This window comes from Biomphalaria glabrata, chromosome 1, assembly GCF_947242115.1.
Source record: "Biomphalaria glabrata chromosome 1, xgBioGlab47.1, whole genome shotgun sequence".
Classification (NCBI taxonomy): domain Eukaryota; kingdom Metazoa; phylum Mollusca; class Gastropoda; family Planorbidae; genus Biomphalaria; species Biomphalaria glabrata.
In genome coordinates, this window is record NC_074711.1 from 56,231,542 (window position 1) to 56,257,422 (window position 25,881).

Here is a 25,881-nt window from a genome sequence, read left to right on the forward strand (position 1 = left end):
ATGTTATGAGCGTAGCTAAATGGGTTTTGACTTAGTTTTTAGTTTAAACACCACTTCAGCTGGGTTTGAAGGTAAAAAATACCTCTTTAATAATAAAAACAAAGCAAATTATACACTCAGAATGTTTTGAGTGTAGTCAAAGGGGTTTTGAGTTTAAACTCCCCTCCAGTGGAGTTTGAAGCTAAAAAGTACCTCTTCAATATAAATAAAAGCAAATTACTTACACTAAAATCTATGAACGCAGCCAAAGGGATTTTGAGTTTAAACCCCCCGCCAGGGGGGTTTGAGGCTAAAAAATACATCTTCAGTGTAAGAAAAAAAGCAAATTACGCACTCAAAATGCTATGAGTGTTGCCAAAAGGGGTTTTGAGTTTAAACCCCCATTCAGAGGGGTTTAATGCTAAAAATACCTCTTCAATATAAAAAAAAAAAAGCAAATTACACTCTAAAATTATTTGAGCGTAGCCAATCCAATCGGGAGTTTTGAGTTTAAACCCCTCTTCTACAGATGGCGTTTGTTTAAAGTTTAAAACCCCTCCAGATGGTTTTGAGTTTAAGATCCCCCTACAGAGCATTTTGAGGTGGAAAACCCCCAACAGATGATTTTGACGATAAAATTTCTCTTTTCGATATAAAATCTAAAGCAAACTACAGTCACTTAGTTCCAAGAGCATATTCAAGAGTGGTTACACATTTTTACCAGTGGCAGGGCTCCCTTAATAAACTGCAGTGAATAGTCATCTGCCGAAATTGAAAAACACTAAATGTGGCTCAACAAAGATGGCTAAGACAGATTTTAGGAGTCAGTTATAGAGATCGGGTTTAAATCAAGGAAATCCTATGCCGAACTGGGAGTCGACCCTTTAGTAAGATTGTGAGAGAGCGACGCATGAGGTTTGCAGGACATGTTCTCCGACAAAATGAATTGCGCATAAGAAGAGTTGCAATGATATCCTAGTACAACTTGACGCCACTCATTCATTGAGGTCCTCAGGGCAGGCTTCAGATATTACCAGTGACAGATTTTTATGGAAACAGCTTGACGTCAAATGCTCCGAACGGCCCGGTAGGGTCTAAGTCAGTAAGAATAGCACATTAGGTTTTTTGAAATAAAACTTTTCAATAGCAGGAAAATGCAGTGTAGATACTTCAGAATATGCATTTTGTTGGCTTTCAATACCAGAAATAGTGCTTGGCGGCGAAAGCTCCGCGCTAGCGCTCCCCAGACCCCATTGCTAGTAATGGCAGGGAATCTACAATTTTATGGAAACAGCTTGAGGGCAAATGCGCCAAACGGCGCGGGAGGGTCTAAGTCAGTAGGAATAGAACATTAGGTTTTTGAAATAAAACTTTTTAATAGCAGGAAAATGCACTGTAGATACCTCAGAATATGCATTTTGTTGGCTTTCAATACCAAAAATAGTGCTTGGCGGCGAAAGCCCCGCGCTAGCGCTCCCCAGACCCCATTGCTAGTAATGGCAGGGAATCTACAATGTTATGGAAACAGCTTGACGGCAAATGCGCCAAACGGCGCGGGAGGGTCTAGGTCAGTAAGAATAGCACATTAGGTTTTTGAAATAAAACTTTTTAATAGCAGGAAAATGCACTGTAGATACCTCAGAATATGCATTTTGTTGGCTTTCAATATCAGAAATAGTGCTTGGCGGCGGGGCTTTGCCCCGCGCTGGTGGAGCTCCTAGCGCTCCCCCAGACCCCCTTGCTAGTAATGGCGGGGAATCTACAATTTTCCCACTAACTCATGGAAGAACCTATTCTAGGGCACAATAAACGTCTTCCGAAAGAATGAAGGGTCAGAATGCAATAAAGATTATGTACACACACACACACATAAATACATATATAAAAAAAAAAATTCGCGGAGGAAAAAAAATCTTGGCTACGCCCATGCTAGGACTAGATCTAGTCTTAGTACTCTTACTCTTAACTCTTAGTATTATAGTCTTAGTGTCTCTCTCAGTCTCATCATTGTGACTGTCTGTTACTCTGTCAGTAGTAGTAGTGTCAGTTTCAGTCTGTGTAGACAGTGTAGTGATAGATCTAGAATCTAGACTCTATTCTCTTTAATAAATATAATACAAATAGATATAGATCTAGAATCTATATAAATATTATAAAACATTAGTCTTCATTATAAATATATTTATTATTTATACAATTATTACAATATAATCAAAATTTATAATACATAAATTGATAAATTAAAGACCATGTTATAGTTCTTTATAGAATATAGATCTAGAATAATCTAGTAATCTAGTTCATCTTGATTGACTTGATTTTCTAGAGTCAATAGAGTTATTGTATAAGTATATATATATATTTAATATATATACTTACACTGATTTGTGTAGTACATTAAAAAATGATTAAATCTAGATCAAATCATTCAGATGTATGTGACTCTCTGTCTAGATTCTATCATTATTTATCTTAAATTAATCTAATGACTAATGAGATCTAGTCAATCTTCTAGTCTAGCTAAAAAATATATGTCTACTAGAATCTAGTCTAGATTTATAGTCTAGATGATGATTTTTATATCTCTAATCTAGTAAACATCTGATCTATCATCTATCTTAGATACTATGATTATTGATTTATCTAGATAATCTAGATTCTAGACCTACAGTAACTTACGTTTATCGAACAAGTTAAGCTCATTCGCCGACATATTTTATGTTTGAATTTGTGTATCTCCGTAAAAATTAGACCTAGAAAAAAACTGATTATATCTATGAAATCCTCATCCATTTTTCTTAAAAAGTAGACATGTTTTATTCTATTACTACTCAAAGTTAAACTTATATTTGATGTTAAAGTGAGTCAGGTCGATGATTTCAAAAGCTTAAATTATCGAACACTTTTTTACCTTTATCTTATCTTATCGAACATATTAAGAACTTATCGAACACATGAGAAGTATGGTGTTTTAAAAGTGTTATAATCTTAAAATTTTGTGAAAAGTATGGTGTTTCAAAAGTGTTATAATCTATATTTTTTTTTATTTATATCATTTTCTTTTTACGCTATGTCAAGACAGACAGATTTTAGTCATTTTCACATGGTCCACATCGAAGGAATCTAGAATCTATCACTGATCAGCTCTGCTTAGAAACTGACGATGCTAAGCCCAGTAACGCATTACCGTAGTACTTATTTAGGTCTAAGCTATTTTGAGACATAAGGCCATTAATAAATTAAATCCAGATATTATCTATTTGAGGGAGAGCCTAATAAGCTTTGGTAGCCAATAGATAATCCTCTCCAAGTCATTGCAGGACACAACAGTTTACTTGGTTGACCTAAAAACAAAACATACGGTACGCTGCCCTACGTAACTAGCCGCCGATCTAGCACGCTCAGTGTATGTAACAGCCCAAAAGTCAGTGCTAGATATTTTTCGATCTGGGCGGGGAAGGGGGGGGGTGCTGAAAAGCTATGGTAGCTTGCGAGCTGTGTTACCTATAGATGTAGATAGATCCGCCCTCCCTAAACCACCTGGTTGACAAAAAAAACAAAAAAACACCGTATTTTAGAGCACGCTTAGTATTTGTCACACACACACAAACAACATATCTATATATCTATCACGCCTAGTGTTTGTGACCTAATTAGCGGCTTGACCAGTGGCGTAGCTACCAATGTGCGGGTGGTGCGGGCCGCACAGGGCACCAAGTGGAGAGGGGCACCAAAATTCTCCCAGCGTGTATTAATTTCCTATTTCCCTGAGCTTTTCAGTAAAAACGACTAATTGTATAGACACAACAAACTTAAACTACTGTATTTTAAACATGAACTAACGATTTATAAACTAGTCATGTCGCTATTTTGTTTCATCTCCTTGACTATTTCTTCCATACAATGTAAGCTATAGAACAGTTTGAATCTAATTTACTAGATGTATTTCGGACACACGGTACATGTTGTTACTACACTGATCAATGCTCTGTAATATGGAGAAGAAGAAGAAGATAGGCCAACCTTTTTTTACTTCATTGTTTAGTCCATTGGTTTAATCTAGATATTGAGTTTACAAATATATTTCTAAACTCTAGCTCTAAATAATTGTCTTAGTTTATTCATTTCTTTATGATTCTTTATAGTTTAATTTTGGAAATAATTATATTGTAATGTCAATATTTTTAAATAAGCTAACCTTTGTTTTCTACGAAGTTTTTTTTAACAAACTAATTAATTGTAATACTGTAACCTAAACAAAATGATGAACAATGCTTAAGACTGACTAATCTGGCTGGTGCCTCAAAACCCTTCAAAGCTCAGACGGAGAAATCGGCATCTCTGGTTCTGTCCGGTCTGGGTATACTATAAGGGCCCCATACCCAGATCTATCGGGGTCCCTTATTACCGACCCATCGGTATAACAGAAAATGGCATCTGATGGGTAGGACTTTAGTGTATCTGATGCCAAGTTTTGGAGTATGGCAGGTGTTAATCGCCTCTTGGTGGCTCCCTCTTGCCCTACAAGGGACATGCTTATTTGTGGGGCCGACTTCTCCTCCACGGAGGGCAAGTACTAATTATTCTAATTGGGATTCTGTCAGTGGAGAGCCCAGCTGATTTTGACAAATTGGCCGCAATGCTGAGGAACAATCGCATTTTATGCGGTTTCTCTCTCTCCACTGTCGCACGAATATTGAGGTGGGTAGCCTAGAGTCGCCCCTTTTATAGCGCTCATAGGCTGTAAGTACCGCCCTCTCCCTCCTTAAATGTAAAGGGGCCACGTTTGTTAAGATTTCAGCAGCGTTTGTTGGGCTTGTCTGAAAGGTGCCACAAATGAACCTTAGTGCCTGTGATTGTACTCGGTCAAGTTATTCGAGGGCAGTTTTACTAGCATATACTTGAGCTGTACTCAATTTGTGATCTGTCCCTAAGTACAATGTGCGTAGCATGTAAGCTTTGGCACCCCACTTTGTGCTGGTCATCTTTCTTAGTGTCACAACGTGTGTTGTGGTGCCGGGGATTTCACTTGAATTAAAAATAGATGAATGAATGACGATCTAGGATTCACAATAAAAGATTCTTTGTTAAAACACAACTCTGGAACTTTATTTAAATATGAAACGTAAGTACAGCTTATGTACAAGTTACAGATCAACAAGCACAAAAAACATTACAAAGGCTTTAAATCAGAGCTCTTAGAATACGCGACTGTCTACTAGGAAATTCTTTCATCGACTCCCATTCTTTCTACTCTCGTCAATTCTCTGGCGCTAAAATGTCTTTATTTATTTTCAAATCAACCAATAGATTTGCAACATCGTAATTACGTCTCGGGTAAAACCTGAGGCGCTGTCAAGGATCTAGATTTGTGGGGTGATTCCTGAGGCTCAGTCAAGGGTTTATATTTCTATTTACACATAAGCTTTTAAATGTGAAATATACAAATAAATCTATAATGGCATCTGTGACATATTACCCCCCCCCCCTCCATTTAGCATTTGTATGGTAATAGAAATGCTCATATGTATTAAAATATTTAAATATACATAAGATACCATACATGAAATTATAGAAAAATGGTTGAGGTAACATATGACAATGCTCTGAAAAATAAAGTCAACTTGAAGATAACATTAAAAAAAAATGTAAATGCAGTGTCAGGTATATGAGAACAAAATTATTGATGACTTAGAACACTTGTTTCACTATTCACGTGGTTATGAAAATGAGACAATATCAAAAGTTGTACAAAGCATAATACTTGAATAAATTAAATCTTGAACTGAATGAGTTACTTCTCTTCATGGTGCTTCATGATAAAATTAAAATATGACAATACAAAACTGATATACTACACCTGTGGAAGAAAAATATATACACAATTATGTAAAGAATTAAATACATCTGGAAAGTGTGTCAGCGAAAACATTCTCACGTCCAGGAATTGTCTTGACCTCAAATTGGTAGTCTGTGAGTTGTAGACTCCAACGAGTTAAACGACTGTTCGCTAACTTCTTTGAGTTCAGAAATGCTAGTGGTGCATGATCAGTTAGGAGTGTGAAATGAGCACCTAGTAGATATCTGGAGAACTTGGCTATGGCCCATACAATGGCTAGACATTCACGTTCGATGGTTGAGTATCTGGTTTCAGCTGGTGACAACTTCCTGCTGATGAAAAATACTGGGTGCAAAGTCTCTTGGCATTTCTGTGACGTGTCTTGGTATTTCTGCATTAGGCATGCACCTATAGCTGAAGATGAAGCATCTGTGGCGAGGTAAAATTGCTTCTCTGGATTCGGAAGTTTGAGAATAGTGTCTCTTGAGAATTCAGCTTTAATGTTCTCAATAGTGGTATGTAACTTTGTAGACCATGGAATCTTCGTTGGCTGTCCTTTCTTAGTGAGTTCAATCAATGGAGCTATGAGTGCTGTGTAACCTGGTATGAAATGTCTGTAGAAATTACACAGACCCAAAATACTTCTCACTTGCTTTTTACTGGTGGGGACTTTGATGTCTAGTATGCGTTGAATAATGTTCTCTTGTGGTCTCAGCGAATTGTAGCTGACTCTATAACCCAGGAAGGATATTTCTGACATGGCTAGTTCTACCTTACTAGGCTTTATGGTAAAACCATGTTGTTTCAGTATGCTGAAAACTTCTTGTAGTCCTTTGATATGTTCGTTCCATGTCTTATGGAATATGCAAATGTCATCTATATATGACACTGTGTCAGAGCGATTGCCTAGTATGCTGTGAATGGCTCTATTAAAGGTGCTGCTGGCGTTGACTAGACCAAATGGCATGAAGTTGAAATGGAATAGCCCATAAGCTGTGGTGAATGCCGTAAACTGTTTGCATTCCTGTCTGACTGGTATTTGGTAATAACCTCTGGACAGGTCTATTTTGGTGAAGAACTTTGCCTCTAAAAATTTGGTCATAAGATCTTCAGGATTTGGCATAGGATATGAGTCGAGTTGGGTTATTTTATTCAACTGTCTGAAGTCGACACACATTCTTGGAGTTGTCGTTTGCTTCCGTTTGACAAGAACTATTGGTGCGGCATATGGAGAGTTGGAATGTTCAATGATTCCTTGCTCTAATAGTTGGTTAATTTCTTGTTTAAGAAAGTTTCTGTAGTGTACTGGTAATGGGTAAGGTCTTGCTTTTGTAGGCTTGGAATCAGTAAGTATTATATTCTGTTCCGTAATTGACGTTTTGCCTGGAACATCTGTAAATATGTCTGAATTTTCTTTGAGAATGGTAGTCAGTTCTTTCTGCTTTTGCGGTGTCATCGAATTGAGTTTGATGTCTTGCCAAAATTCAGTTTGTTTGGTAGTTGTTTGTGGCATATTGATGTCGTCAAATTCAGACGTGTCATTTTCATCTTCTTCTGGTATGACTGCAAGACATGATATGGCTCTTTCATTTTGTTCTGGGCTTGTGGTACCTTCTGTTATTGTGTTATATTTTTGTAACATGTTGACGTGATAGATTTTCTTTTTGCTGTGTATGTCTATCTCATAGTCAACATCTGTTATCTTTCTGAGTACGGAGAATGGACCTTGCCATTTGATGAATAGTCTGTTGCTTTTGTCTGGTAGTAACAGACATACTTGATCTCCTGGTTCAAATTGTTTCAGTGTTCTGTTTCTATTGACTCTCATTCTGGTATTGGAGTTTGCTATGGCTGTGGCTTCATTTGCTTTTTCACATGCAGATAAGACTATGTTTCTGGTATCTTGTACATGTTGAAACGCTGTCTTGGTTTCTGATGAGATTGAGTTTTGGCGAATAATTGCTTCTTTGAGGATTGCCATCGGTCCTCGTGGGTTGGCGCCATAAACCATCTCGAAGGGTGAGAATCCTGTGGTTTCTTGAGGACTTTCTCTGTATGCAAACAGAGCTGCTGGTAGCAATAAGTCCCAATTCTGCGGATTGTTGTGTGCTATTTTTGAAATGCACCTCTTCAAAGTACCGTTGAATCGTTCGCAGAGCCCGTTGCTTTGGGGATGGTAGGGCGTTGTGAACTTCATCTTGATGTGGTACATGTTCATGAAGTCTTTGGTAATGTCAGCTGTGAACTGTGTGCCTCTGTCAGAGAGGATAACTTCTGGGAAACCAATTCTGGAAAATATCTCTGACAAAGCTCTGGTGATGTCAAGCGCTGTAATGTTGACTAGAGGTACTGCTTCTGTCCATCTTGTACATGTGTCAATCAATGTCAGGACATATCAATGGTTTCTTGCTGAAGCTACTGGCATAGGACCAATCAAATCAACTGAGACTTTTTGGAATGGCTTGTCTGTCAATTCCATATCTTGAATTGGTGCCTGTGATTTGTTGTTCTTAGGTCCTTTGACTTGGCAAATATGACATGACTTCACGTATTTCTTGACGTCTTTAATGATACTTGGCCAATAAAATTCTTTGAGGATTCTGGCTTTAGTTTTGACTACACCCATATGGCTGGCGTGTGGAATGTTATGTCCTGTTGCCAGTATTTCTTTCCTGTATTTCTGTGGCACTATTATTTGCTGAATGGTATTGTCTTTATGCATGGCATTTTTCACCAGGAGGCCATCTTGAAAATATGGTTTATTTGTTAGATTCAGCTGTTTGTTTGCTTGAGCCTTCTGATAAAGTATTTGCAATGTTGAATCTCGTTTCTGTTCTTCTTTGAAGTCATCATGTGTGAAATATGACTTGTCTTGATGGACTTCAGTTTGACCAGGTAGAGTTCTTGTATCATTGTTAGAGACTCTGGGCATGTAGTCTTGTTCTTCAAAGTTCAACAATGGACATTCGGGAATTGGAGGTGGACTTATGACCGGTAGGGATGGGCTTGATGTAACTGGGGGTGTCCATGTTGAATGTTCTTGATTGTTGCTGGCTACTGGACTAGTAACTGGTTCTGTTGCATTCTGCATAACTTGCGTAACTGAGGTAGCCATGTGATTATTTTGGCTAACTTGTTCAGGTGCCAAATGTTCTTGTTGTCTGGACATGGATCTTGTCATTACTGCCAAACATTTTTGACCTTGCTCTATGGCATTTGTCCATTCAGTAAGTTCTTGAGGAGTGCATTCTTTAACTCCCTCTATGTTTCCAATGATTAGGTCCACTGGTAGATTGGGTGTTACTAATGCTTTTGTTTGACCACTGAAGAATGGTGTAGTAACATAAATGATGGCTTCAGGTAACTTGCTGACAGTTCCGTTGAAGGCAGTGGCTTGGGCGTGGTTGCCTGTGAAACGGTTTGCGTGTACGAAGCGTTCATGTACTAATGTGGACGTGCTTCCGGTGTCACAAAGAACTTCCACCTTCTTGTCTCCTACAAAGCCTGGATAAAATTTGAGACCATTGGACTTTGCAATGACTGTCATAGTTGAATGCTCATTGTAATATCTTCTGTTATATGAGCTTCTGTTTGGCATATATTGTGGTCTGGAGTCCTGTGAATGACTTCTGTAGCGAGGTTTGTTATCTGGTTTATTATTTCCAGGTGCTTTGTTGAGATTGTATTGCTCTCTATTGCTGTATCTTTGAGTTGGTGATGTGGGTCTATCAAAATTTTGTTTTTTGAGACTGCCTGTTTTTTCCAACATTCATGAGTTTGGTGACCCTTTTTATGGCAATATGAACATTCTGTGGTTCTGCTGCGGCATTGAGACGTGAAATGCCCTAGTTTATGACATTTGTTGCATTTGATTTTGTCATCTGACTTATATCTTGCATTTTTGTCTTGAGCAAAGCAGACAAAATTTTCTTCAATAGATGGTTTGACTGACTTGTTTGGATAGGCTGCTTTATATTGTCTGATGATCTTGGTTAATGTCTGGATATCAGTAGGATTTCTCTCTATAATGTAGGATTGAATATCTTCTGAGTGAGCATGGGTGATGTTGTCGATAATAATATGTTGACGAAGAGCTTGGTAACTTTCTTCTATTTTGGCCATGGATACCCATCTATCAAACCACATTGACATATTAGCTACAAAAATTTGAGGATCATCATTTTGCTGTGGCCTTTCATTATAGAATTTCTTTCTATAGTTGGCTGAATTTGCTCCGTATTGGCGCAGTAGAGCTTCCTTGATATCAGAGTAAGTGCTGCGTTCATTGATGGACAGTTGTGAGCAAATGTTGACAGCTTTGCCAGTCAAGAGGGTGAGGAGTGAGCTCGACCAATGTGCTTCAGGTAGACCGGATGTTGTAGCTATTTCTTCAAATCTTATGAGATACGAGTCCATATTGTCAATGTTTTCGTTGAAAGCCGATATTTTGTTCATCAATCTGTATTTGTCAAACATATTTGAGTGACCTTGAGTTGGAATGCTTTCTTTGTTTTCTTTATTTTGTTTTTCGAATTCCATTTTTTCTTTTTCATGTTGCCTTTGTTTTTCAGCTTCTTGCCTTTGTTTTTCAGATTCTTGCTCTTGATATTCTTTCTCTTCTTGGCGTTCTGCCCACAGGTCTGGCTTAGGAATTTGCTTCTCTTTTGCTAATTCCATCAATTCAAGGAGTCGTTGTGTTCTAGAACCGGAAGCCATATTTAATTTTTTTGTTAGTTTCTTGTATTGGAGCAAAATGTACAATATCTGGATTTTGGCTTTATCTCAGATATAATAATAATATAGTGACAAAGTTCTTGAAGCCTCAATTTGCTAATAATGCTTGACAGTAAAATTGTATTTCACTGGAGTCGTAAGCTTCGATATATAGATCTATTGAGCCGAGTACTTTTTTTTACTGGTTTAACAGTTGGTTAAATCTGGTCTTCTGTTTACTTTGTGCCAGACAAATGATTATTTACTGGTCTTCTTTATAATGACTATAATGCCAGTTATTTGCTTTACTGGTCTTTTATATTGCCAGTTATTTGCTTTACTGGTCTTTTTTATAATGCCAGTTATTATGTATACTGGTCTTATTCCTTTTGCCAATTACATATAATAATAGATTTCGTGAGTTAGACGTAACTCTAACGAAAATCTTTATAAAAGAATTATCGATAACCAACTGACCTGTTAAACACAGAAATTCTGTCCTCCGTTAAATAAGAATGAAGTTCCTTTGAAGAGTTTAGAAATTGGTCCTAGATCTTGAATAAATTTCGTTAGAAGTTGTCCATGAACTTTTATTAGTCGGAGTGCCAGATGTCACAACGTGTGTTGTGGTGCCAGGGATTTCACTTGAATTAAAAATAGATGAATGAATGACAATCTAGGATTCACAATAAAAGATTCTTTGTTAAAACACAACTCTGGAACTTTATTTAAATATAAAACGTAAGTACAGCTTATGTACAAGTTACAGATCAACAAGCACAAAAAACATTACAAAGGCTTTAAATCAGAGCTCTTAGAATACGCGACTGTCTACTAGGAAATTCTTTCATCGACTCCCATTCTTTCTACTCTCGTCAATTCTCTGGCGCTAAAATGTCTTTATTTATTTTCAAATCAACCAATAGATTTGCAACATCGTAATTATGTCTCGGGTAAAACCTGAGGCGCTGTCAAGGATCTAGATTTGTGGGGTAATTCCTGAGGCTCAGTCAAGGGTTTATATTTCTATTTACACATAAGCTTTTAAATGTGAAATATACAAATAAATCTATGATGGCATCTGTGACACTTAGAAACACTAACTTCTCCGAGGCTTTTCTTAAAAAATTCTGGACGTGCTGAAGCATTGACAACTTTCTATCCAGGGTCACCCCTAGATATTTGGCGTGTTTTCACGTTGGAGTCGCAGCCCACTGAGTTGAAGCTCGAATGGAGCCTTAAGAATGTCGATCCCTAGGCTGAACAGGGACCAGGTCGTTTTGGCAATGTTTATCTGAATCTGTCATTTGTCGCAATACAAGGAGATGGTTTGGAGGTCTGCTTGTAATGCCGCCTGTATTTGGTCGGTTTTCTTGCCGGTTGACCAGAGGACAATGTCATCCGCATAAAGCAGTTTCTTTGACCGCAGTGAGGTGCGTTTCTTAAATTTCTTAAGTCTAAAGAAGCATCGAGACAATTTCAAGTCACATCATTGCCAGAGTCCACCGACTATAGGCGAGCTGTTAATGGATATGAATTAACTGAATAATTAAAAAGCAACAAAGCAAGATGAGACGGTTATCATTAAATCCAGAAAAAAAATGATGAGGCCGAGATCGTGAAAAGAGGAAAATACTTCAATACCGCAGGTTCTAGAGACTAAAGGACAGCACACAAGCATGTCCTCAAAAATTCATACTGAAGAAGCTGAACCATCAGACAGTGTAAACAATACAGAAAGCAGGATAATAAACTCTAGACTGAACGACATTGGCCTGATGTCATCACAGATAATATTCGCATACACCTTCTCACTCAAGGATCTGAAACAGTTCAGCGTATGGACAGTCAATTCAGAGAGGCGTATAGACATCATGAATCAGCAAAAGTAAAGGCTAGAAAGCTTTCAAAGGCTTGTTTTTTCCGGCAAATGTCAAACGGCGAGAAAGTTCTCAGAAAGTGGATGTGTTATTCGCCAAAAATAAAAAGAATCCTTATTTGCTTCCCCTGCACACTCTTCTCAACAAGATCAAGTACCAAATCTTCATTTAAATCCAAAGATGGATTCAATGAGTGGTGGAGGTTATCCCCGAAAATAGAAAAACAATGAGACCAACAGATCTCACATTCAGTCATCGCTTGCTTGGAGGGAACTTGAAGTTCGCCTGAGAGTAGGGAACAATATTGACAACAAGGCCCAAGATTTGATTATACAAGAGACGAAAATTTGGAGAGTTAGTAAAATTACTATCAAAGTACGATCCACTCTTGAGGGAGCATGTGCTTCGAACTAAGCTTTGTTCCAGACCGAATACATATATGTCTCCACAATTACAAAATGAATTTATTACAATATTGGGGGATCACACTAAAAAACAAATCATACAGCAAGTAAAACATGCCAAATATTTCTCTATTATTTTTGACAGTACACCTGATCTCTCAAAGCAGGATCAAACTTCCCTAATTTTACGGTACGCTGTCATGGATAATGACGGGGTGCAGGTTTGTGAGTCTTTTGTTGTCTTCATCGACACAAAGGACATGCATGCTGCTGGAATCGCTGAGATGATTCTAGAGAAATCGCGTTTGGATGGCTTAGACATAATGGACTGCAGGGGTCAAGGCTATGATAATGCTGCGGGCATGAAAGGTCATTAAGGTCATGAAAGAATTAACAATATTTGATTAATGAATATATATTATTTTGATAAAAAAGTAAGGTTTTGCAATGTTATTACTTAGTTAGTTGTTTTTTTTGGGGGGGGGGGGGGGCATCAAGATGAGGTACCGCACCAGGCATCATATACTCTAGCTACGCCACTGGGCTTGACCTTAGGTACTCGAATGATGGCTCCTCCCCCTTTCCCCTCAACATTGTTCTTACTACAACTTGAACAATGTTTTGGGGCTGCGTTGGTGGCCTGGTTTACACCTGTGTGTTGGGCTGTCACTGACCATTTTTTTGTTGTTGTGTGTTAGTCTGGTGGGTGCGTTTGGATTGAGTCTTGAAATTTACGTTGTTACTTTGCACTGAAAAAGTGTGAATGTTGGAGAGTGGAATTGCGTAAGAAGAAAGCGCGGGTAAGGGGGTGTAGGCAGAATAAGAGAGTGGTTAAATGTGTTATTGTTATTATTTTGAGTATTTGTGATGTTTCAAAGGAGTGTCTCTGTAGCGCATTATGAGCTTTATCATACTTTATGGTATATGGTACTTTATATATAATTTTTTTAGACCCTGCGCCACACGTCTAGATTGAGAAGCACAACTGACTATGTATTTGAGGCTGACGTCACATTTTAATGGTCGATCAATTATTGATGATCTCTTGATACAGTGTCTGGACTGTTTCTCCCCCCCCCCCCCTTTTTTTTTTACCAACCAAAGACATTTTTATTTCAAAATACCATATCTACATTCTATACCTCCCCCTTAGCCCTTTCGTTTTATTAATATCTCTTCACATCAAGCACATGCGCTAGGTATTGGTTTATAAAACATAATTCAGAAGTTAATAGAATGGGGCATCTGAAAAGAAAAACACAACTGGATATATTCTAAATTAATTGTTCCTGTGTTATATTCTATATCCCTTGTACCTATGGTAGTACAACGATGATAATAGCATCAAACTATATGTGTCATAAAATCAAGCTTTTAAAATGGGTACAATTAGTGCATATCGATGTAAATCTATTTACTTAGAAAAATATAGCACATTTACGGTAAACCACAAATAGCTGATACAAATTGTAACACATGGGTAATTTATATATGCATTACATTATTTTTAAAAATAACAATTAAAAAATATATAATTTAAATATTTTGTGTTCTTTGGGTTATATCCCTTTGATGTTTATTTTTAACATTAAAATGGTGTTCGATATCTTACGAAGCTGAGATTGCTTATATAAAAACTGCTATTATCGAACACCCCCTTTTTAAACCTCAATTTTCATGTTTAGGTAGCAAAGGACACTTTAAAGAAAATTGTTGTAAATATTTCTCAGCCTAATTAGAAGTGTATTATATAGGTTTTGTTGAGCTGAACATCATTGGCATTAAAAAATACCCTTAACCCGAGACTCACTTCACTCTTCCCAAGAGGTCATGAAAAGTGAAATTTTTATACCAATATTACCAATGCACTTTGAATATAAGTAAAAAAAATCATCCTCGGGTGAAAATGAAACTAAATATAACTAAACTTTAAAGAAATGGACGATGCACAATAGGAATGGACTAGTTTCGTCATAATCATCGAAATAAAGGAGAATTTTAAAAAATACAATGGGGTGTTCGATAAGTACCTTAAAACGAAGGTGTTCGATAGATGTAAGTTACTCTAGTAAAATGTAAAATATTCTAGTTCTTGTTAGATTCTAGTTTAGAGCTAGAATGTTGAGTCTAGAGTCAGATCTAACTAAACTAGGCAGTATGACGAGCATTTATTAAATTTAAAATATAAATATATATTATATTCATAAGGGCCCTGATTCATTCATGTACTGACATATAAGATATAACTAATTCTCCCACTTGCCATGAATTAACAAATATGAAAATCTAACTAGAGTTATTAATTGAAGGATGAAAAAAACAACAACAGTTTCCTGTCAAAATAATTAACATGTACTATTTTAACATAGCCAAGCAATGGTATCAGTTAAAATGTATCTGTACATAAATATTTAAAAAATAATTAAATGCCTAAAATGAGGAAGACCCATGAATTCAACAAAAATTTGAGATCTGAAAAATTGCTTAACTCTTTCTCTCCTAATTGATGATGCCATCGTTGATTTGACCCATTAAACTAAATTGTTTTTTTGATTTATAAACTTTAATTTTTGTTTTGTAAAAAATCATAATTCGATACCAAATATAACATTTTCTGATAACAAACAAAAAAGTTACTAAAGTTAAATCATAACAGGATAGTGAAATACAAATGAGCAAAATCAATGATTCTATTGGAACGAGGAAAATAATTACGGAGAAAGAAAGAGTTAATAATTATGTACATGATGTACAGAACAAATATCCAGCTTAAATTTTATGAATGAAATATAATGAAAATCTTCTGATGTGCTGATATTATAAAGTCAAAGGTTGCAATTGTAGAAAACTCTAAAGATTCAAATTTGAAAAAAAAAACAAAAAAACTTAATATCAGTATTTAGTGTAAGAAATAAGTAAGTATAGTGCTCATATTAGAGTAGGTGGCTTGTAATTTTTTAATAAATCATACTTTTATAAAATAAATGGTTCTAAATATGCCAACAAGTTTTTCTAATAATATTAAAATACCTAATAGTCAAATTAGATCAGACAGGACAGGATGTTTAGATGGAATAGCGATGTTAAATAAAAGTGTAAAAAAAAATATTTATCTTATATATTTTTAGGTAATGGTTATAGAGCTGCTACCAGCTTCCATTGTAGATTCTCTAGTTCACAGGTAATATTTAAATCTTTATAAACAAAATCATTAAATTGAGCTAGTTACTTAGCACTTTTGGTTTAATTTTTTTTGTTGATATTGTTGGGTTTTTGCACATCAGCACAATTTAGACCAAGTCATGCCCACACTTATGGTTTTTCACTTATAATGTTTAGTAAGTTCAGTGATGCTAAGCTTATGTTGCTTGTCTTAGTCACTTTGCTTCATCAAATTCCTCATTCCCCCAGCCTTGTGGTCCTCATACCCCAAACATGAAAATCAACAAAACATTTAACAAAAAATAAAAACAAAAACAATTAAAGATATGTATTGAACTTGTTCAAACTGAATTGATTTTTTAAAATGAATTCTTAAAACATTTATTTAATAGAATAAAAATGTTTATTATATTTCAGTCATGTATCCCAACGTCAATCAACATACAAAGCGCAGAAAGAAACGTGTTCTTCAAGGTACTAAAACAGTAGTATTGGTGAGAGGAAAAGTAGGCTATGGCTTCACAATATCTGGTCAGAATCCATGCATGTTAAGCTGCATAGTACCAGGAAGTCCAGCTGATGTTGCTGGTTTGAAAGCTGGTGATCTGCTATATTTTGTGAATGGTCAAAATGTTAGTAAAGCATGCCATGATGATGTTGTAAGAATGGTTGGCCTATCTACTGGAAGTCTTGAATTACAGGTTGGCATATTTTCATTAGAATCATTATAATCGTGAATCATTAAGCTCTAACATTGCCTGAGTATCAACTTAATTGAGAAGAACCAAAAAAATAGAACATAATAGAATAAATAATCTATTTTTGTAATGATGTGAAACTCCTTGTACCTGCATGCATGTATTTAATTTGATATATTTATAGGAAGTAAAACTGTTGTATTTTTAGGGCATTAAAAATCACTTAAGTAATAAATTTGTTTTAGTTTTTTGAGAACAACAATAAAACTTATAAATCTAAATCTGACTTTTTTTTACAGGTTGCTGAGAATTATAATAGTTCAGATTCTTCTGATGATGACTATCCACCCAGAAGTAAATCAAGATATCCAAATAGAATTAGGCCTAGAGTCAATCCTGCAGTCAAAGCTTCTAAATATGAAAGAGCACCACCTTCATATCAAAGAGATAGAAAAGAAAATCAGTTAAAACATTATATTCCAGCAGGTGCAGAATCTGATCTCTCCTCAAGTCTGACATCCCAGGAAGATCAAGCCTGGGCACATGTTGCAGAACTGGCCTGGGGCAAAAATAGACAGGAAAAGTTTTCAAGTAAGAAAGACTCTGACAGATACGAGGCTAAAGATGTACAGCATACTGGTTTTGTAAATGGGGCTTTACAAAATGGATCAGTGGCAACAGCCAAAAAAATTTCTTTATCTGCTGCAATTGTTAAAAAGGTCCCCCAGGTAGCTGAAATAAAAGCACCACAGCAAAGTGATTCTGAAGAAAACATAAAAAAATCTGTAGAATTGACAGCATCTAATAGAGATCGGCCTTCAGTGTCTCCCAATGGAGAAATCAATAGTGACAAACAAGACATTAACCAACAGAAATCAACAAACTCAGCTAAAGCAGTTGTTGGTTACATAGGTTCAATAGAAACTCCCAGTTCTCATACACGCCCACACCAGAGGCTCCAGGCCTTGCGTAATGCAGTAAGGAGGTTGAGATTGGAGAAACGAGTCCACACTTTGGTCTTGATGCAAGTCAACCCCTCTGGGGTCACACTCACCAATTCCATTGGAAAGCAGGTTGCATTCTATCCCCATGAGAGAATAGCTTTTAGTGGCATTTGTCCAGATGATGAGAGATTTTTTGGTCTGGTGACACTGAGCTTACCTGACGATGATTGCAGTAGTTACACCAATGGAGCTGAAAGTTTTAAAATTCCCAACTCATCTTGTCACATCTTTATGATTGAGCCAGAACTAAGTCCACACAGTGCTCATTTACAGCATGCTGAGGCTTTTCAGGTATATGTCATTCAGTTTTATTTTATTATTTTTACCTTATACTTTGTTCCATAAGAATAACTAGACTAGTGATGGACTAACATTTTTGGGAGCAGGAAAATAAACATAAAGAAAAAAGTTTGAGTGGGCCATAATATTTTTATCTTATAGTTAAAAAAAAAAAGAATTTTAATATTGTATTTAATGACATCAATATTAAACTAATTCTTTATATGAAGCTGCAAGTGTTTTGATAGTAATTTGTCATAATTTTGTGTAATTCATAATGTGAACTGGTTACTGATATGTACATTCATCTTGGTGCAGATGTTTCTATTTTATTATTGTAATAAAAAGATCATTGACAAATTCTCTCTCTAACCATGAGAGATTATTGGAAAATGTTTTAAAATGATTATTAGATTGAAGTTCAAGTAACTTGAATCAAACAATGTTTAACAAAATTCTGTCAGAATGAGTTTACTTACTTTAAGCAATATTGTATGGTCTAATATAGCTAACATGTATAGCAGGTCTCTGAGAAGTAACAACTTTTTGCTACAGATTGTGCTAACCTAATAATTCTTTACATAGATATTCAGCTTTTTTTAAAATCTCTCATGGATGCATAAAGAGTGTTATTATCTTCTGAAGTAAAGTATCTGTAATATATTATAGTTATTTTAAGCGGCCATGGTTTCATTGCAAAGAAGACACATTGGTTGGTCTTAAAGATTTATAAAAAAATTACTTACATGTCCACTCACCTCAACTCTACGCTATTCACTCAACATTTTAGTCTCAATGTTTAACAAACATGCACAGTGAAATAAAGAATTAATAACACCAACTCAACTGTCGCTTGTTTAATGGCATTTAACTTACCCACCCCTGAAACTTTGTTTCCTGCGCTTGTGTATATTTTGATTCAGCCTATGCAACCAGTAGGTGAACATATAAATTAAAATTGGTAATATTTTTGTTACTTCAATGTTTAAATTTTTATTTTACATTGTGAGTGAAACTGTTATTTTATATTATTATTACAAAACATGTGGTGGGACAGATTAAACCATTCTTTGGGCTGGAGTTGGTCTGCAGGCCATGGTTTGCTCATCACTGAACTAGACCATATGGCACAAACTACTGGTATTAATGTGATGAAGTAAAATAGTTATTTTTGGTATATATATAGAAAATAACCAGAAACTTTTTTACTACTTTCAGATACATTGTACTAACAGCCATGAGATGTACCGATGTGTTGAGTTCCCAAAGTCACCTACATCACTTATTTTGTGCATTGCCAACCTATACCGTGATGCACCACCCAGAAAGTTTGATACTGAGATAGTCCAGTCACAGGCACTGGCTGATCCTATGGTTAAACTGGAGCAGGTCAACAGCAGTGGCAATGGAAACAATAGCAACAGTGACAGTGGCCTTGGGTTTGGTCGTGAAGAAGCTCCTATAGAACAGAATGAACAAGTGGGTTTTAAAAGTGCTACTAATATTACCAGTCCCAAAATATGAGTGTTTGCATGTGTTAGGGCAGGGGTGGGCAAATTACGACCCGCGGGCCACATGCGGCCCACCGAAGTGTTTTGTGCGGCCCTCCGACACCTATAGAAATCAGGTGGGCTCACAGTACATACATATAAAAATGCAAATATTAAATGTAATATCTATATAAATTTTTGAAACTGTCATAAATGTCATTATAAAAGTAAACGAAGATTATGCTTATTGGCTATACATCAACACACTCGATTCAAGACACAATCTCTGAGTGTTGGGTTGGCTTGGAACCAGATGGTAAGTGTAACAACTGATGGAGCTCGACCTTTGACAATTTTTTTTAATAAAAAAATCCCAACCATAAACTCTAAACAGGAAAGTTTGCACAAAGCTGCATACAATTTCTATTTATTGGTAATATCATAATTCTAATGAAACTAAGTAGAGCTAGATGTGTTAACCACGTTTAGTTCCGTTTTATGAACAAAGTAATTCAATGTATCCGCTAGCTTAGCACGGGCAAGGCAAATGAGGTATAAAATCTCAAGGAAGAAATTGTTATGTTACTTGAAGGACATTGACTGTGACTTTGTTATCAATATTTCTAATGAATAGTGGAAGACAGATTTCATGTGTTTTATAATTGCTATTGCAAGTGGTTGTTTACATATGAAATGTAAATGCATGTTAAATCTTTTCAAACAAGGCTTTCCCATTTCTACAAGCAAGCAAAAGAAAATAGTTTTTGTCATTTTCCTTTGCTGAAAGGTGAAACTATTTATAGTGAAATAATTAAAAGTACAACACTTATTAAGATTCCTTAACTGTGCAATTTATAAAAGCAAATTTTAAGACGTCAAGAACCAGTCTTCAATACCATCAGCTCACCATTTATTGCAGAAGCTGATTCAGCTCGAGGGGACATAGCTCCAAGCAAAGAGACGCTCCAGTCATTACTACCACGGGAGTCTTATGGGTGCCAGAAGCAGTATTTCCACACTTTAAAAAAACTTTGCTCACTATTTGGGTACACATACATCTGTTCTTCTTCTTCGTTCTCATTTTACATGTTGGAGGGTTCAGATCAGTAATTTTACATCTGAGATGAACCGTGCAGTGGTTTCCGGATCAGGCAGTTCTCCGAATAGTCTTTGGAGAGTATTTTTCGGGTCTCTTGATTTAGTATGCACCATTGAAGTGACATGATTAGCATTCTCTGGTGGTGCTCCACAAGGGCAGGTTTCGCTCGTCCTGACATTCAACTTCCGGAACATATATTATTGTCTCATTCAGTGATCAAACATTTTTTTTTGTGGAAACTAAATAAGTATAATCACTGGTCAATGTTGACTGACTGTAATTTGACACCAGTCACAGGGGTAACAACTAGTAACAAGCTAGTTCGACAGTTCCAGAACATTATGCACGAGTGTAAAAAGTAAAATACTGCTTATTAAGTACAACTGTATATTTGTGGGGATGTTGTGATATAAAAAGACAAAAGCAATTTTAAAAAAATAATCGTAAAATTGATTTCAAAATTGCTAACTCTTGTCGTAATATTTTACGCGGAGTTTTAAAAAAAAAAGAAACTTGAATATAATACAGTGTAAATAGGAATTAAAAGACATTCTACACAGTTAGCGAATGTATCTTTCTAAGATATATACATATATGCGGCCCGCCATTCCCAAACTGTTTTTAATGTGGCCCTCGATACAAAAAGGTTGCCCACCCCTGTGTTAGGGGAACATTATGGAGCGAGTCTTTCCAAATCAAGTCAAAAGTCTATGTTGGAGAAATTATAATACACATGTTAAAAGAAAACAAAATGGGGGTATCAAAGAGCGAAGAGAAAGAGAGAGAGACAGAAAAGGAAATAGAATGTGGGCCATAAAAGTTCATTGTAACAAATACTCTTATTCATTGGCTAAAAATGTAGGTCAGGTTGATAGTTAAAATGTGGCTATGTATTGCAATTAAAAAAAGAAAACAAATCAGCGGACGTAGCCAGTCTGTACTGCTAATAATATATAAATAATATGTACTATTACACACATTCATTTTACATTTTTAAAAAAATTATTAACATTTTCAAGCTGTGGTTTAAGCTGTTGTATAAGATCTCTGGCTACTTTGTGTGTGCTTAACTGGTACAAGAAAACTAAATTTTTTCTTTTGAAAAATTCCCATATATATTTTTTTATTTGATTTAGAGAATGCAAACTTAGGTGAGATAAAGAGAAGTTCCAAATAAATAAAGATCACCTAACACTAGAAAATTGCTATATTTACAAACAGCATCTTAATTTAAACATGGTTACAGGTGGGATTAGTGTAACAAAACTCCTAGTTGGCCCTGTGAGTCAGTCATACTCATACAATATGACACTCAAAACTTTCTTCTGAAATGAAATCAAAAGTCACCATGACACAAAACATAGACCTCTATTTTGATAAAATAATTTAAGACCTACCTGATATATTTTGTGTGTGCTTGAGCTAAACAAATTTTAGTTTTTCAGGGTTTAATAAAAACATTTTATTTTATCATCTTAGTAAAATATTTCTAAAAGTTTTTTGTTTTTTTGTTAGGTGTGTATTGTAGAATTGCCTTATAGAATGTACCAACTAAATACCAGTGATACGTCAAATGCCTTAGATCTCAGTAATATGTCAACTCAAGGCAATCTTTCTCCGGAAGTGGATGTTGTTAACAGTACTGCCAGTTCATCCTCTATTCAAAGACCTATTTCTGCTTTTGATATTCGCAGAGGTAACAAAGCAATTTATTGCAAGAATTTGTATTTTTTAGTTGTTGATTTATCACATTATCTTTTTTTTTGAAATTCTAATAAAAAACCCAATAAAGTAGAAAGTAAGGTGTATGTATGCATGTTATGAATAGACCAATCTTGATAAAACTTGGCAGAAATGTGCCTTGGGTACCAACTTAGACCGTAGTGTATGTATTGTAGCCATAAAACAAACTTAAGACCCTCAAAAAAAAAAGTTGACAAACTCTATTAAAGCTATAGTATTTAATGGATCTAGGCTTTGTTTACAATGTTGACATGAGAAAAGATCGAAAGGATTTAGATCTAGATCTACTTTTAAGAAGTACACTTTGCGCAGATAGTTTTTTACTTTGACACATGAAAATGCAAAAGATAGTCTATTGATTTCATTAAGTAATAAAATTAACCTTCAATTTTGTGATTCAAAAGCATTTTTACATAAATTCGTTCCATATATCTGCTAATTCAGACATCCTGTCTTACTTTATAATCCCATTCATTTAACAAATCGGGTAAACCCGTTTTAATTGTACTTTATATCCTAATCATCTATCGCTTCTTTCATTTTTAATAGATATGAATGTATCGGCTTCGGGTAAACCCATTTTCGCAAAACTACTTTTATTTTCGTAGCGAAAATGAAAAACTTGGAAGGATCATAAGCCAAATTTAACATACATCTAAATCCAATCCACTAGATTAGTAAACACAAACTAAGGCCCGCAGGCCACTGGTAATGTCCGGCTAGTATATTTATATAAATAAAAACTTTTTAAGTAATACTGTTCTATTTCTATAGGAAGTTTTAGAAAAAATACAGATTTTTTTTATATATAAAACTCATCATCTGAATAAAAAAGCATATTCACACTTTGCAAGGGACAGATTACAAAATTTGTCACTGTAGCAATGAAAAAATGATACAGTAGCCATCTGTTAATATGTAGTTATAATCATCTCAAACACAGCAATTGTTTAATGTAAAAATAGACAAGTTCTTAGCTTTTGACACACAAGCTTTTGGATTTATATTGCTTCTGTATATCACAACTGAAAAGAAATCCTTCATTTGTTGTTTATTATTACAAGCTGAAAGGTTTTACCAGTGTTGACATCTCAAGATATCTGTGTTTATGTATCCCCTAGTGAATGACCATATGTCTGCACTAGCATTGTCAGAACATCTTCATCTTCTAGCCAGCTTTTTGCTGCTGAGCTGTGAGCTCTTTTGCAGACTATTCTCTTCAGTTGTTTATCACTGCCGTACAGAGTGTTGGTTATGTTGAGCTGTAGTGGTAGTAGTAAAAAAAGGTTAAGTACCCATTTCAGATTTTGTGAACTATAGGGCAGATGATGTTAAGATCATCTGTTTATTTGGCCAATGGTTAATGAGCAGAGTGTTATGTGGCCAGCACAACGACTAACCGCCTTTACTTTCCCCAACTTAAGTCAGGAACCCATTAGAGTTGGGTGGACTCAGGGGCACCCTAAAAATCCCAGAATTCAAAATTAGTCTTCACCAAGATTCGACCCCAGGTTTGGAAGCAAAGCGTTTAACCGCTCAGCCACCTCGCCCCCTTGTAGTGGTAGTAGGGTCTGCTTAAGGTGGATTAGGAAGAGGCATTCAAAGAGGATACGGTTTACGGTTTCATAAGGGTGGGCACAATGTCTACAAAGGGGGAGTTGTGTGGAATTTATTTAGTTAAGATGGTAATTTAACAGAGATGTGTGTCCATTCTTAGTTGGAAGATTTTAGATTGCTCTTTGTCCAGTTTGTTTGGCATGGTCATTTCTTTGTACATGGTTCTGCCTGTTTCTTGATGCCCATTGGTTGAGCCACTCCTCTTAGTGATTGTTGACATACAATGGCCTTAGGGTGAGGTAATTAACAGGTCTGTCTGGTTGTTCCATAGATGATCCTGCCTTTGATTGTTTATCAGCCTTTTCATTTCCCATGATGCCAATGTGTCCAGTAATCCACTGTAGTGTGATATTGATATTTAATTTTGCCATCATCTGATGTATTATCACAATTAGTGTTGTCAACTCTCTTGGGCTGTTTGGGGTGCTGCTGTAAAGTGCTTGATGAGTGGATTGGGAGTCTGTAAAGACAACAATATCTGATGGTGATTGTACTCAGAACATCTAAATCAGGGCTGTACTGTTTCATGCTCATTAAACAAAGCAGAAAACAATTAATATAAAAAAAAAATTAATATCGATTCCTACTTTTTGTTAAATAAAATCAGATCAGATTTGATCAGGATCAGAATAGATTGGATTTGATAGGAAAGGATTTGATCTGATTAGATTGGTTCCTAATCAGATTTGATTGATCCAATCAAATACAATAGGATTGGATCTGATCCAGATTGGATTAGATAGAATTGGGTCGGATCTGAATCAGATGTAATTCTTTTTTAATCTGATCCAAATTGGATCCAATTGGATGAGACATGATTTTATCAGTTCGTAATTTTAAAAATTGAAAAATTGAACAGTATGGGATCGAACCCACAACATCCACATTATTAGCATGATATATAATTAGCTTTGCTGCCAGATTTTGGGAATAGCCAGACTCCACACACCCAACTTCCAGCCTTTTCCCATGTAGAGAGTGTAAGCTTAAGATAGTAGGAATCGTTGAAAAAAGACTTGTGTCAGTGAATGTATTTCTAGTAAATATATGGGAAGTTGTTTTGTGTATTTAGCATTTTCTGATTTATTTTTCTTTGTTAGTGATTTTAAAAGGAATTTATTGCAATGAATTTTTATTGTTTAATTAGGGTTGAATAATTCAACAAGCAGTGAAGAGTGTTGGCAACAAGGTTCAAGACCCATCAATAAGCTGACTCCCAGAGCCATGCCAGATCCTACACAACCAAGCATCAAAGATACTTTATTTTCCAACAATATCAGTACAGAGAACTTGAGGCAGAGTATGCAACGACTCCTTCAAGCTCGCCAGCAGCAGCTTCAAGAACAGAACTGCCTTCTAGGAAGTGATGGTGAATCACATGCTGGAGACCCAATTTTGTCTTTGTCTGTTGCTGATGATGGTCATGCTATCTTGGAGGCTGCTAATGTTAATCCTGTAAAGCACCACAAATTTGTTGCTCCTGTTAGTGTGCCGTCAAGTTCCATTCAAACCTTCAGATCAAACAATGTTCGTTCAGCATTCCAAGTTCCAAGACCTGTGTCTGCACCGCTAAGCAAGCAAAGGGCACAATCCAAGCCAGAAACTATAGATGTTGAAACACTTGGAAAATTAAGTCCCAGAGCTTTTCCACCAACATCTCCAACTTCTTTGGTGTTTAGGTCTCCATCAGCTCCACCCGCACCCTTTTTCCCACACCAGGACTCAGATGAAGATGATGATGATGATAATGATGGAGAGGAAGATGATGATGAAAGCGAAGATGATCCCTATATTCGGCGGATTTTGGAACAGTTTAAGAAAGATAGAAATGCTGCTTTAGAGGAAGATAATCGCAGATTATCTGAAGGCTTTGCTTTATCTAAAAAGGTAGGTAGTTCAAAAACAACATTAAAATTATCAGATCCCAGTAGGTAGTTCAAAAATAACATTAAAATTATCAGATTCCAGATATCA

At 35.9% G+C, this 25,881-nt stretch overlaps 1 protein-coding gene across 6 annotated transcripts in view; it reads left to right on the plus strand.

The window, feature by feature from the left end:
* Nucleotides 1-25,881, plus strand: part of LOC106052284 (regulator of G-protein signaling loco-like) — a 105,671-nt gene that overhangs the window by 49,323 nt on the left and 30,467 nt on the right. For 5 of the 6 annotated variants that reach the window (XM_056045269.1, XM_056045260.1, XM_056045290.1 and 2 more), the window contains exons 2-7: nucleotides 15,944-15,996; nucleotides 16,395-16,678; nucleotides 16,975-17,970; nucleotides 19,177-19,437; nucleotides 22,063-22,243; nucleotides 25,055-25,794. In XM_056045269.1, coding sequence (XP_055901244.1) covers nucleotides 16,397-16,678; nucleotides 16,975-17,970; nucleotides 19,177-19,437; nucleotides 22,063-22,243; nucleotides 25,055-25,794 — 2,460 coding nt within the window. In that variant the 5' untranslated portion in view covers nucleotides 15,944-15,996; nucleotides 16,395-16,396. The remainder of the gene's footprint in view (nucleotides 1-15,943; nucleotides 15,997-16,394; nucleotides 16,679-16,974; nucleotides 17,971-19,176; nucleotides 19,438-22,062; nucleotides 22,244-25,054; nucleotides 25,795-25,881) is intronic. The other variant, XM_056045277.1, reaches the window with a different exon arrangement.